The sequence below is a fragment of the Dendroctonus ponderosae genome, unplaced genomic scaffold (genome assembly GCF_020466585.1).
Source record: "Dendroctonus ponderosae isolate FM_Combo_2020 unplaced genomic scaffold, Dpon_F_20191213v2 Dpon_F_20191213_1, whole genome shotgun sequence".
Taxonomy (NCBI): Eukaryota; Metazoa; Arthropoda; class Insecta; order Coleoptera; family Curculionidae; genus Dendroctonus; species Dendroctonus ponderosae.
In genome coordinates, this window is record NW_026017110.1 from 3,883,509 (window position 1) to 3,898,325 (window position 14,817).

The window sequence follows — 14,817 nt, forward strand, 5'->3', positions numbered from 1 at the left end:
AAACAATGTGGTTTATTGACAAATCAAGGAGTACTTTTAACACAATTAACCGTTGTATTTAATAATTTAATGTTTTTGAGAAAATATTCAGGAAGCCCAAATCTAAGGCTGAAAATGAGAAATTTTCGTCGATAAAAAATTTGGATGAGAATTGGAATTGGAAGTTTGTTTTTAATATTTCGCAAAAATTTCTTAAATCAGCAAATAACCGTTTATTGTTTATAATAATTTTAAGTGCCCAATAGACCTCATGAATGGCATTTAGGTACGACCAACTTTACAGGCAAAAGAAATATAATTGTAAGACAGAAATTCATAAATGAGGGAACATTTTGGGAACCTTATAGAATTTTATATACATTGGGCGATATGAAAACGTATTTTTATGGAAAGCCGCATATCGGAGCGAGATGAAATAAGATGATTTTTGCTTCTTATGATCTTTGCTGATTCTTGGAAATTCAGTAATTTGATTTTAAATATTTATGAAATATTGAAGACAAAAAAGTTCAGGCGATATGTAGGTAAAACTCCTGTGTACGACGACTAAATTTTGTTATAATTTAAATAAAATATAACTGTTTTTTAGGAAACACTAGCTTTTATGTATAAGAAATGGTTTATTATTTTAACCTCTCAAGTTAACGTTATTTGGGACGGAAACGGTTATTTTTGCATGTCCTTCCAGAAAGTTTTTCAGTTTTACGTTTACGCATCAAAGCATTTTAGAGGATAACTTAAGTAAAAAGCACGTAAGTGTGGTTTTTATTAAACTCAAACTTAAATGAATACATTGATGGAAGCACGAAGAAATACCAGAAACAATATTTTCGAGTTTAAGATAGTAATGTTAAAAACTTTAGATAACATTTTAGTTTCTAATATTTTACCAGTGATCACCCTGTATATGAAAACTAGTTTTCTAGTTCGGTTCAAACACGTCGGGCATTATTGTGTTTTCAAATGCGTTTATTTTTTTTAGATACACATTTATTACATTATACAAATATGTATTGCAATAATGCAACAAATATTACGTTTTTAAGACCAATTTTATATTTTTTTCCGGAATAATTCTTTCGAGTGTCGAATTCCGAATTTAATTTTTAGATTAAGTTTCTGTAAATAAACATTTTATTTTTTACTGGCAGCATTTCTAAAAACATGTTTATTTATGCATCTAAAAAGAGACACGACTAATACTTTTTCTCTCTTCAATATTGTGGTGTTGTAAACAGTTAACTTAGGTTGGCAACCTCGCTGCAAGACACGACAGCACATCAAAACAACACTTTTTAGGTTAGACAGCAGAGAGAAAGTTCATAGATAAAGCAGTTATTAATTGCTTGCTGCAGTACCTTTGCTTGTAGGGTTCGAGCATAAATGTTCAGTAATTATGTCGTCCGACGCAGTTCAAGTTAGTTCCTTGCCCTTGCCCCCTATGCAATATGTAAGTCAGTACACAGACGAAATGATTCGTAGGGGCCGAGCCCCCAAGCCGCCTCCTCCAATACAAGACACATATCACATGTTTGGCAATACTTTTAACACCGAGGAAAGCATTATACGACCTTTGGAAAGTCAGGTAAAGAGCTATACGTTAAACCATAAGGTTTATGTTGTACGTACAATTCCACGTGTGTTTTAGGGAATAAAAAGACTATACCCCCAACACTTTGATAGGCGACGAGAACTGAAAAAGCTGAATCTGTCATTGTTAGCAAATTTCTTAGATTTGCTGGATCTGTTAGTGAATTGCCCAGATTCTCCTAAACGAACTGAAAAGGTTGACGACCTAAGTTTACTGTTTATCCATATACACCATTTACTAAACGAATTTCGTCCCCATCAAGCTAGAGAAACGCTGCGGGTGATGATGGAGCTACAAAAAAGGCAAAGGATTGAGACAACTAACAGGTAGATATTTGTCAGGGATCGCCAACAAAGTCTTGTTCTTTGAAACCCATTTTGTCCCATATATTTGACCTTTACAAGTAAATATTTAGAACTAGCGGAGCGACCCGTGGCGTTGCCCACGTTGACCTGCAGTTATGTTTCCCATAGACTTACATGTAAATTGTAGCTCAAAAACTCAAAAAAGTTAGGAAGTCGAAATTTTGTCAGGAAGTTACTCTCCAGTAAACTAAGAAACCTACAGAATGTCAGCCTTGTAGCTCGGTGCGATCATGGTTAAATTTGGAATTTTTAAGGACAGGTAAAGAGACACATTCATCATTTTTATATATACAGGGTGTCCCGTAAGCACATGATCAAAAGGGTACTGCGATATTATTTGGATCAAAAGAAGGCGATCTGACCTAACTTTTATTAACAAAAAATGTCTGGCTTCTCTTCTATTGATGGTCAGTTCTTCAAAAAATTATCTTTTTTGAAATATCGGGCGAATGGTACGATGTATTTTGATGAAACTCACTGTGAATTTGTTCTTATGTAAGACGCATATTTTGATGAAACAATCGAGTTCAGCCGTTTTGGGAAAGAAGTGAAATCCCTTTTGGAAAAGTGTCGTTGTACAAAAACTACCAGAACGTTTTATTTGGTGGATGGAATCAACTCATTTTTTTTTTGGATGAAACACTAATCATTTATTCACAATTTTGTGCTCTTTGTAAAATCTTGTAGCATTCATAGTTTTTGCGGAAAATATGTCTGTTTTCTCGCCACTTAACAATGCTAGACAATTAACGGCAAATATGCGCCGCGTAAACGCGTACGCTCTAATACTTTGACCATGTCGGTCACTTCTTCATTCGAAAAGAGTTTGTGAGAGTGGTTGACAATTAATTTATGCCTCGTATCACGACATTTGCAATTAATGTCTAACATTGTTAAGTGGCAAGAATTTTTTTCTGCAAAAATTATGAACATTTTACAAAGAGCACAAAATTATGGATAAATGATTAATGCATCAACGCCCTCGCCAAATAAATAAAAAGTTCTGGTAGTTTTTGTACCACGACACTCAAGAATTCACCACTTGTCCAAAACGGATAAACTCGACTGTTTTATCAAAATATTAGTCTTATATACGAACAAATTCACATCGAGTTTCACTAAAATACGTCGTACCATTCTCCCGATATTTTACAAAAGATCATTTTTTTTGAAGAACTTTGACTATCAATTGCCTAAAACGGCTGAACTCGATTATTTCATCAAAATATGAGTCTTACATAAGAACTCATTCACAGCGAGTTTCACCAAAATATATCTTACTATTCTCCCAATATTTCAAAAAAGAAACATTATTTGAAGAACTTTGACCATCAATAGCAGAGGAGCCAGACATTTTTTGTTAATATAAGTTGGTCAGATCGTCTTCTTTTGATGGAAGGAATATCGCAGTATCCTTTTGATCACGTGTTTACGGGACACCCGGTATAGATATTTTTATATTTTATTAAATTAAATATAAAGGCGCGGCTGTTTTTAAATTAATAATATAATAATTTGTTAACAATCAACACCAGGCAGCTAAATAACAATATTTATTTTCCTCTATCTGTCTCAAAAATATAAATTAATAAATTATTTATGCAACATTCGGTTTCATATTCATTAAACATTCTGCTGGCGATAAAGTAAGTGTTTTTCTCGATTGATACCAGGTAGCTAACAAAATGTGCCTATTAGATTTTCGACTAACTTGGGCTCGCTTGCGCGGAGAGAAATAACAATTTTATTCATCAGTTTCCGTTGTTGTTTCCATCAGTTAAAGTTGCGTAATTAACAAAAAGACAATCCAGACCGAAGCCGGATCTACTAACACTATTTTGAAGCATTTTTGTGAGTACAATCATTTTTCGCCAATTTATTTGTTTATACACGTTTATATATTGCAAAGCAAATACTTTTACTCAAAAAACGACGAATTGGCTTTCAAGTTTTGATTTTCCTCATCGCTTAAGCCCCCTAGAATTATCTAAATCCACACCATCATTTCTCTAGTTGCTCTAACAACTATTTCAGTACATCCTTAGTGTATTTTTTCATACGGCATTCAGTAGTTGATCTAGTCGAATTAACATGAACAATGCTCATTTAGGTTCCAAAAACATCTTGATAAAGTAAAGGAAATTCTGCAACAAGCAGTTAGAGATCTGCCGGAGCCGATGGACCTGGATTCGAAAATCATGGCCGACGTCGATCTGATAACGAAACATGATAAAATGGATGATAGTAACTCCAATTGTGACCCATGTGATATTAGGGACCGAATTATGTGCAGTATAGTGGACAATATGTAGAAAGTTTTTTCTTTTTGTAAAATTTCAGCATTTAAGAATGTAAAAATCACCTGCACGTATGCGTTTTTTTGTTCACAAATATCTGGATATGTCATTTAAAAGTTTTTATTCCTGATTTCGATGTTACAATTTGCTTTTGTTGTAATTAAGAAACTCACAAACAAAGGGTGCCACTCTCTCGGGGGTCACTTGATGCACATCATGATCTCCTTTCACGTACACTATTTTGACGCATTTTTGCCGCTTTAAGTGCTCTAAAACGGGTAGTAAAAAACTCCGTAAGATTTTACTGTCCTCACCTAAAATAATAAGGACTGGACATTGCAATGGAGCGCTTTTTAATACTTCAATTGCATATCTATTATCATGCAGTGGGCTTAACACAAATTTCAGTCGTTGATCTATAGTCAATTCAAACTTATCTTCGCCCACTTTCTTCAACGATCGCTTCAGTAGATTTTTCGCTGCTCTTTCTGATATCGGACTCCGTCGGGCCTAAAAGGAGTTATCAGAATTAGTGCTACGGTGTCCTACCGAAAGCCAACATTTAACCATCGATTAATATTAGTGGGCCTTACTTGCATAACTTTCTGGACTGCTTCCTCATAAGTATACTGAGGCGGCAATCTCGTTTTGGTCTTTCTGTCCAACTCCAGCGTTTCCTCAATCGCCGTTATCATTACGGATTTAAAAGCATCAGCTGGTTTCGTCACAAAATGCAATGTATCCAGTAAAATTAGCTTCTCGATTAGATGAGGATACAAGCGCGAGAACAGCATACCCATTTGTCCCCCATAACTGTGTCCCATATAAATGTATTTGTCCCTTTGGAAGTAATCGACAACCACCTTTATTGCCAGCAGATAGTCCGCAGAGTGGATGGGAAGTATTGGTGGCAATGGGTCGGATTTGCCATGACCAGGCAGGTCCATGCAAATGTAAAAGTATTTTGGTAGAAGCGGAATTAAATCGTCAAAACTTCCCGCGTTGTCCATTATTCCGTGTGTGGTGAGGATCGCTTTGTCAGCCTCAGATCCCCATAGTTTAACTGGAAAAGTGCAAAGTTTTCCTTATTGGCATCCAGAAAGGTCTATTAGAGCTAGATTTAACTGAAGACTATTTCGACGTGATTTTTCTGCGGCCAGTGTTCACAGCACTGTTGTATTACACTTTCGCAGATTTATTTTTGGTCATTTAACGGCGAAAAAAGACCAAACAGTAACGATTTTTCCCCAGTTTGGGTTTGGGTGAAGGAAAGTCTGTTTGTGTGCTGGGATAAAGTCGGAGAATGCGATGAGACGTGGTGAAAGGAAATTTGCTGTTTTAAAGCGCCAAAAATGTTCGATTGTTTCCAAATTTGACCGATTCATTCATCACCGAGTGTATTCAAATACTAGCACCTGAAAATGGGTAAATTTAAACCACTACAAAATCGCGTTGAAACATCTCCATTCAATTTGAAAAAAAATACGAAACAAAATTTACATTAAACTTTTACACCCGGCTAATCCACCACAAAGCATATTAGGTCGCTCATTTCATTTCAGCGATTTAGGCTAAAAACGACAAAAATTCGCGCCTGTTTTGAGAACCTTTTCGAAAAATTATTTGTTAAACGATATTTTAAAGCGAAGAAAATTAAGAGCTTTAAGTTAATTAAGCTTCGCCTCTCAAAAGTTTCAAAGTTAGAAGCAAAAATGTCAAATTTTTGCCAAGAATACATCCATGGTGTAGGTAGGCCAATTTTTTACAAGTTTCGAGTAATTAATTTAATGCTAATAACTGCGGTATTTGGGGTTCATACGCATTCAGGCAAATGTTAATTAAACATGAAAATAAAGTTCTTTGGTATCGGAAGATAAGAGACAAAAATGTTCAGAAAGCAATTGCGAATCGAAACTTGTACAGGGTGTCGCATTTGAAATAGCAAAGTTGATGCTCCTTGGCAAAAGAACAMGGGACTGCTGCATTGCTGAAAGAATTTGAGTCGTTTGATTGCGAATGATTWWAAAAAAACTAAATTTTCGTATACGTCAAGCTCAATTTCAGCCCGTTTAATAAAATTGCGTAATTTTCTGCCGCAGAATTCGCAGATCAAATGCTCCCCTATTCTAATAAAAACATTTATTGCSGAAAAACGGGRCCAATTGAGACGATTTTGCAGTTTTCGTAAGAAAATATTTTAATAAGTTTGTTCGTCTATGTAATTAAGTTTCCCCCTTTTTTAAAGTGAAAAAAATGGGTACTTTTTAATAGGTAGTTAATTAAGTGCAAAAGCTTTTAAAAATTTGGAACGCACCACCATACTTTGAACGCAAGAGCGCACTATCGTGTCTACTTGCGACCAAATAGCGTTGATTAAATGCACAGATTACAGAGTGACCTCTGTAATCTGTGATTAAATGGACAATAATGCTCCAGTTAAGCTCACTGTGTTTTTGAAGATTTCCTGATATTGAGGATTTTGTAAATGTTTAAAAGCGTGTCCAGTCGAGTTTAGATATTGACCTTCGTTTTTCCACATTTCGTCAATAGGTACCTAGTTAGATTAGGAACAATCTTGCGAAATGCTCCGTTGCCACTTATCTGTTGTTAGTTCAGTTTTGTTTTACCTTTACAGAGATTCAGTTAAGATGGTTTTTGCTTCAAATTAAACATTTATCAGTTGTTTTTCCGGTGAGCAGAGATGCCAGGTCTACCGATTTTTCGGTAGACCTGGCAAGGAACCTACCGATCTACCGATACCATGCAGATTTCTACCGAAAARTAACAAATAAAATTTAAAAAATTATCCGTSGATTACTTAAAATAATATAACATATTTCCATTCATGATCAAAAGTACGTTGGTRATAGCAGACATTTTATTTTAGCACACCTCGTATWTTAGAGTTCTTTTTCAAACATAAAATGAATCAAGCCCGCCATATAAATCATAAATATGATAAAATTATGTGTTATGGATCCTGCGATAGTGAAATCAGGTTCCCTACAATCTATTTCTGATGTTGCAATGATATTGCCAAATTTAATAACTGATAGCAGAGACAAGTCTTGTCTCTGCTGATTGTGAATTACAAGGTCTGGACACAGAATGACGTCTGTTGCGAAATATTGAAGAAATTTAAAAAATTTCTGGAAATATTGAAGAGTTTTGGAGCCAAGTACAAATATTGAAATATGGAGGTGATGCTTATTCTACCTCACTCATCAGCCAATGTTGAACGGATATTTTCACAGGTTAATCTAATGAAAACTAAGTGGAGAAATAAGCTAAAAACGAGCACAATTTCATCTTTACTGACTCATGCTTATTTTAGTATTCCTGTAAGTTTAAAAATTCAAGTTTTGAAAAACGCGCGATTTTATGGAGCCTTTTTTTTGGTGAGGTTTTGGACTACCCAACCAGTTCTGGCCCTTAATAATGAAAAAAAAATGAGTACCGATTTTCTACCGAAAAGTGTCGAGCTTATCTACCGAAACTCGATTTTCGGACCTGGCAACCCTGGCGGTGAGTTTGAGATTAATTTTTCCTTTACTGATTGTACGCTGGGCACTTTTAACAGAAAGAAAATGTCGCAACTTTATCTGGGAAATGACCTACTTGAACGTTACATAAAACAAAACTGTACTGTTACTGATACCATTTTTTGAGTAGAATCGACAACAGCGCACGCGAGTAAATGTCTTCATAGTTTTTTATTTGTCACACTTTGTGGTCTCTGTTTTTCGTTTCTTTGATTCAGTCTATCGGAATTCTATTATCTATCTATCTATTTAAATCAAGAATTCTATACTTTTTATTCGCTTACACTGTATAATATCTATAGTGCTCTCATATTTTTTACACATATTCCAATTTTGCCTTTGTATGGCAATAGAACTTAACAGTGTTAATTTTCCATTATTTCCATTTGTCTTTGGGTAACACTTACCCGCTATTTTCCCCCATGGGGCTTCTATCACGATTTCTTTGATGTCCATTTGAACAGACGATCAATTTATTCTAGTAATACTTATCACAGGCGTACCGTACGTAAACCATAGAACAAGGCTTATAAGGGTAAACTAAGGTTAAAAATTGCTGTGTACTGTATACCGTTTTTCACACGTATGAATCGTATGATATAAAGTTGAATTATGCATGAACATAATCACCTCATTGGGCACTTCAACAGCAGTGATAATTTTAATTGCAACCGAGGTGAAGACATTGAAAGATAAATAATAATAAATTTGCCAACAAAAACCAATGATTAAATTGTCAATTTGAAAATAACAACAGAAACAGCCTTGGACGCTATCTTTTAGCGTTTTAAATACTGTTAGCAGAAAATTTATTTACGATCTTATCGCATGTTTCTTCAATAAATAAAATAGTGAATTGTGATTTTAGTCACCTCGAATGTTGGACCTTAGCGGCATTGCCAACTTTTACTCGTACATGACCGCAAACCATGCATTTTTTTTTTTTTTTTGGTTTGCCCGGCGGCTGGAGGAATAAAAATATTCGCAAAGACACCCAGTGTTCCGAACCCTGGGTAGTCTTGGATTCTTACCAACTAAAAAACCCCCTTTTTTTTGTACTACGAGTTTTCGGGAGTTATCCTTTAAAACTTGTAGTCCTCTCTAAGAATTTGTCAGCTCCGGCATCCGTATGCCATAGCATCGCGTTCTATCCATGCTAGCTGCTTGTTAGCATGGGCATCTTATTAATTTACACCTTACTACTCTGAGCATGCTAATTGCTACCACAGATTACAGAGTACCGCTGTGATCTGTGATTACTACTAACTCTACATAACCATACTTACAGCTTACGCCGTTAGCTACCTGTGCCCCATAGATAAAGACGAGCAAATCCACACGTTTTATAAATGCGCTGTCATGTCATATCATCTATGCCCTTAAGTGGAAACTATAAGATTGTCTCTTTTATGCCATTAAGTGGAAACTGTAAAATTGTCTCTTCATTCAATTTATCTTGGACCAACTAGTCACAGATGGCGGGTCTGCGCTCCCAAAAACATGGGTACGCGCATGGCAATATGAGTGAGCCTCCCCTATGAGCCCCCCATGTGTTGCCCTATTGGGCTAGTTGGTGCCTGGGCCTTTTTTCCTGGGTCCCAGGTCTTCAGGTGTGTAATTTACCAGATTTCGTAGCTCTTCGTTGGAGGGCAAACCATGCAGAACGAACAAGATTCCCAATTTTCAAACCACAACCAAACTATTTGATTATTCAATCCACAGATTATGGAACCTATATTATTCAATCCAATTCTGAATATATTTTAATAGGTATTTTATATTCAAAGGTCCCAGAATAAAGGAGTTGAATCGGTTCGAAATGTTTGGCAATTTTTCAACGTAAAATGCCCTTGGGGCTGCCCAATTTTACATTTTTTGGACGCTGAACAACTGGAGATGCAACTTTTGCTTTTGCAGCAAAAAGTGCCAATCTTCTGCTAGCTAAATTTATTCAATTATAAAGTATTTTTTTAACTAGAATGTTTATTAAAATTGATGGTGCTAACCGTCAAGCTTTAAGCTGTTTGTTATCAAATAATAACTTTTTCTTTAGGCCTGGAGGTTTTTTACACCTAATCTGCTGATGCATATTATTAGTTTGAATTTTTCTCGGTTATCCAAGTATTTCAGATCGAATTAAAACTCAATTAGCAGGGAAAATCAATCCAGAAGACTGCATTAAGGATTGAAAAGTTTGTGAGTTGTAGGGTGTAAACGAGTGTAATTTTATTATCTACATAACTGGCTGGAATAATAATTAGCACCAGCCAGAGTTTTTACTAATCGTTACTCTGATGCAATGAAATAATTTAAACTATTCATCAGTTTGATTACCGTAGTAAACTGTATAAAAGAGTACAATTACGAAGTCAATTTCAATTAATGAGTGATTGAGTGAGTTTTATAAAAATAAAGCGAAAGTTTTATAGAAATCGTATTGTTTAACTTTTTTTAATTTTATCTATACATATTACAAAAGTGCACTGAACCTTTGTGAACTGCATTTACCTTTGAATATAAAACTAACAGGAAGGAGTCTACGCTCAAATCAGTGCGACCGGAATGGAGGCTGGATATGGCCAACCAGTCGGCCGCTTTGGCAGTGGTGTAGGGCATTAGAATATGATAAAATGTGAAAAATATAGTATACACTGATAATAAATTTAATAAAAAATGGAATCAACATAGGTTAATCTGTTGTAGTGAATTAATGAAGCTTGACGAGATTATACACATCCTTAAATTGGACTAATATGAATGTGAAATGTAATTATCTAGCGTCTAATTTAATTGTAGACCATTGAATTTAAAAATCTGATTAGTTTAAAAACAGGTGGCGGGGAAAGGCTAAATAAAAACAAACCACAATTACAATATATTAAATATATTAAGGAATTTTGAATTATTACAAGTACTTCCATAACACATTTAGGAATGTTTTCCGGGCTTTGAAGCCGTGGTCTATCGGAATTTCTCGGAAGAAAGCCCGGAAAACATTCCTAAATGTAATCTGACCGGCCGTGAAAGCCTTCATAGTCTGATACTTCCATAATGTAACATAAACTTATATTAAATTCTTCAGTCTATATGGTTAGGTACTTTTAATTTTTTACTTTAAAAATTTACGTAAATTTAACTTATTAACTATAACTATGTATTATATATAAAACCAAATTTGAATCAATATTGTGTTCGTATTCCATCGTAAACAGAGAAACAGTTTTTTTTTAGTTTTTAAGTTAGTTTTATATTCAAAGGCATTTACATTAAGAAGAGTGAGAAACAGCGCAGCACAGAAACACACTTATTAAACTTGGACTCAACAATATAAATTCTATCAAGATCAAGCGTTAATAACGTAATTTGTGTGAAAAATACAGGTTATCAATTTTATGCTTGGGAAAGTAAAGTAAAAAAAACACACAAAATATTCAGATAGAGACAAAAATTTTAATTCAATATAAAGATTAAACCTTGCCATTATACGTGAAAAACAATATCATTTAAATGTCCTCCACGGGACATCCTACAGGTCTCAATCCTTTTGAGGTAATGTTGAATGACTTCCGCACATTACCGGTAATATCTCGGTCATAACTTCACGGATATTGGCTTTCAGTTGCTCAAGAGTTTCAGGATTGTTGGCGTAAACACGATCTTTCGAATAGCCCCACAAAAAAAATCTAACGGTGTTAAGTCGCAGGATCTTGCGGGCCAATTGACCAATCACTCAATCTCGAAAGTACGCGACCTGGAAACTTTTCTTGCAATAGGGCTCTATCTGCCAGTGTTGTGTGACTCGTTGCCCCATCCTGCGGGACCACATGTCTTCCAGATCATAATCTTCAATTTCTCTCCAAAAATAATCGGTTAACATGCGTCCATAGCGTTCAGAATTGACTGTTATGGCTCTTCCTTGATCGTTTTCAAAGAAATACGGGCCAATAACACCCCTGGACCATAATGCACACCATACGGTCACTTTTCAGGATGCAAAGGCCTTTCTGCGATCACCTGAGGATTTTGAGAGCCCCATATACGGCTGTTCTGTTTATTCACACAACCACCGAGCGAAAAATGTGCCTCATCGCTCTCGCAAGAAAATTCGGTTCGAAAAATCATCATCAAAAGCTTGTTGTTCAATCATCCAATTTGCGTAAGTTCTGCGTTGCCATGGTCTTAAGGCTTAAGTTCTTGAGTCAATTGTACTTTGTACGGAGGGAGCTTCAAATCCAATAGCAAAATTCGCCACATAATGAGCCGTAAGACGATATTTTCAGCTGAACAAATGTTGCGATTGGCACAAGCCTTACAATATCAGTAACCGATCCAGTCTCTTCAAATTTTTTTACTGTGTTCGAAATTGTTTGCTCTGTGGGTCGATTATGTCGACCGTAACCTGCTCGTAAAGCCCTAAACGTTGATATAGCAGATTTTACGCGTTCTTCGACAGTTAAACGATCCATATTCCAAAATGGCAAACCTTCAACTAAAACAAAAACTTTGTGAAAAAATCATTAACCTTTTTTGTGAAAAAACATTAAAGATCCAGGTCCTAATAAATAATTCGCTCTAATTCGAAATAAATATCTGATTAGCTGAATGCAAAATGTTAAATTTTAACACACTGTAAAATGTTTGTCTTATTTTTGACCGTAAATGGAACTTAGTATTGGATCACCCTGTATAGTGGTAGGAAGGAATCAAGGTAATTATGCAAAAAAGCCAAGTCCTGTTTTTGTTTTCGTTTATTTCAGTCTGTCAGATTTTTCTTTATTATCAGCAACTGACAGATAATATTGATAATTTACGTTTTTATAAGATATACCAGAGCGATATGTTTAGGTATCTGTTCACAATGCAACAACAATTAATTATAATACATTTTCGTAGGTTTACCCTTCAGGTACTAAAATGGTTCTGTTTCTTTTGCAGATCAAACTCCGAAGGGTGAAACCTTTAACTTATATCAGGTATAACTAGCTTCGGATCGCCTGTGCGCCACTGGACCCATACAAATACAAAGTAGAACCAGAGCAAAAAGTCGGGTTTATTAAGGATTTGTATTAATAAAGTTTAAACTTTTGTCTTAGATAAGACCTTCTGAACCTGGACAATATCATTCATTGAAAAGATATGCACTCCGGCGAAAACGCTCGAGTTCTTTTTGCATTTTGCTATTAAATCCGCAATCAAATCCACAAGATATTTTTCAATCGCTTTAACATCGCTTTTGTACATTTGCAAATCGCTGAGAATTTTTCCCGGCACTTTCAGGTTACAATGCGCTTGCATATCCATCACAGATTTATATGATTTTATAATGAGGAATCCGGGCACAATTGGTACATTTATATCGTGCTTTTTACAGTTATCGGCGAATGCTTCCAAGCAATCGTAATCGAAGCTGACTTGTGTGATAATGAAGTCCGCCCCATTGGAAACCTGTGAAAAAAAACCTGACTGCAACTCAAAAACCATTTTGAGAATCAAATAAGATTATTGTGAATTATTTTGAAAACCGGAATTTATTATTAGAGCAAAAGCATTTTTCAGTCAGAGTCAAAGTCCTACAAAAGAATTTTAGCTTCTGAACTTCGAAACGTTTTCTTGCAGACACACGGTTAGTTATTATCAAGATCAAATACTTTGAGAAATTGTTTAGAAAGTTATTTTAATGCGTTTATCTCCATTCCTTCTAATTTAAACAAAATAAGAAACTAACAGTGAAAAATCAAAAGGTTCCATAAAGACTAAAATATGTATAACTCCACTAGTGATGAAAGTGATAACGTAAACGACAATTTAAATAAGGCATTTTGAATGTACAACAGTTTTATTTCGGCTGAAGTTTTATTTCGGATTGGGGAGCAGAGAAGGAGCCTCCACGCAGCAATTTGTCAAATTTCATATTACCAAACAAATCTGTAGACGCATTGTGGCGGTGATCCTTCCACCACCGAATCATCACCACTGTGATTATCACGGCAAAGACAATGCAAAACTATAAAGGGCTCTTCTCAGAGCCAACTTTGACTATAATCAGCATTAATATCGAGGGAATCACGAAAAACAAGCAGGACATACTCTCCCAATTATGTCAGACAACAAATTGCAACATACTGTGTATCCAGGAAGCACACAGAGATGAAAATTCGATCAGACCGGACGTTACTGGAATGAACCTAAGTATTGAAGCCCCCCATAATAAATACGGAAGTGCAATTTTCACTAAGCCCTCCCTTGCTATTTCATCGGTAGCAAAAAATATCCAGGACGATATTGAAACTCTCACGGTGGAAATTGGAAAACTTACAGTGACTTCTATATACAAACCACCAAGAAAAGAATACAGATTTTCCCAAACAAACAACTTTCAGACAAAAAACACAAAATTCGTCATTGGCGATTTTAACAGTCATCATAGTGGGTGGGGATATGACCACAATGATTCAAATGGAGATCTTGTGGAACAATGGGCTGTGTCAAACGGCCTATCACTGATTCATGACCCCAAAGTAATAAAATAATCTTGCTCCTTTAATAGCAAGATATAGAAACGAGGCTACAACCCGGACCTTTGTTTCGCCTCTGGCAACATTGAGCAACAGTGTACAAAAGTTGTCTACAATGCTATACCAAAGACTCAACATCGCCCCATTGGTATAAACATTTACAACGCCATAAAAACACCAATAATCCCATTTAGAAGACGTTTTAACTTTAAGAAGGCAAATTGGAATGCTTTCACAGAAACCCTCGACAATAAAATTCATACAATCGAACCTACTCCAAACAACTACGATGTTTTTGTGGGCTTGGTCAAGCGCATATCTAAGAAACACATCCCAGAGGTTGCAGACAGCAGTACATACCCGGAGTAGCAAACGGCATTAAAAGCCTAATGGAACGATATAACAAGCTATATGCGGAGGATCCCTTTAGCGACGATACCATCGAATGTGGCTCAGCACTGCTAACCGAACTGAGCAAAGCAAGGCAAACAAAGTGGCTGGAAACTC

General features: G+C 35.6%; 3 protein-coding genes across 5 annotated transcripts in view; 1 reads left to right on the forward strand and 2 right to left on the reverse strand.

The window, feature by feature from the left end:
- The first annotated feature begins 1,231 nt into the window (after positions 1-1,231).
- Positions 1,232-4,323, forward strand: LOC109547024 (mediator of RNA polymerase II transcription subunit 7). Its single transcript, XM_019918238.2, has 3 exons — positions 1,232-1,585; positions 1,649-1,917; positions 4,067-4,323. Exons 1-3 carry the CDS (start codon positions 1,397-1,399, stop codon positions 4,266-4,268), a joined length of 660 nt encoding a protein of 219 aa, XP_019773797.1. The 5' UTR covers positions 1,232-1,396; the 3' UTR covers positions 4,269-4,323.
- A 34-nt stretch (positions 4,324-4,357) lies between these two features.
- On the reverse strand, positions 4,358-9,317 carry LOC109547023 (serine hydrolase-like protein). Of its 3 annotated transcripts, none has more exons than XM_048663526.1 (3): positions 9,082-9,317; positions 4,847-5,316; positions 4,358-4,763 (listed from the first exon to the last, which is right to left on the reverse strand). In XM_048663526.1, exons 2-3 carry the CDS (start codon positions 5,261-5,263, stop codon positions 4,392-4,394), a joined length of 789 nt encoding a protein of 262 aa, XP_048519483.1. In that variant the 5' UTR covers positions 5,264-5,316; positions 9,082-9,317; the 3' UTR covers positions 4,358-4,391. The 3 variants fall into 3 exon arrangements, with proteins under 3 accessions (XP_048519483.1, XP_048519481.1, XP_048519488.1); XM_048663524.1 differs by lacking the exon at positions 9,082-9,317 and adding an exon at positions 8,203-8,540; XM_048663531.1 differs by lacking the exon at positions 9,082-9,317 and adding an exon at positions 8,426-8,520.
- Positions 9,318-12,527: 3,210 nt separating this feature from the next.
- LOC109534565 (methylenetetrahydrofolate reductase 1) overlaps positions 12,528-14,817 on the reverse strand; it is a 5,455-nt gene continuing 3,165 nt past the window's right edge. Inside the window, exon 3 of the mRNA XM_019900289.2 lies at positions 12,528-13,240. Within this exon, the coding sequence (XP_019755848.2) occupies positions 12,872-13,240 (369 nt within the window). The 3' untranslated portion in view covers positions 12,528-12,871. The remainder of the gene's footprint in view (positions 13,241-14,817) is intronic.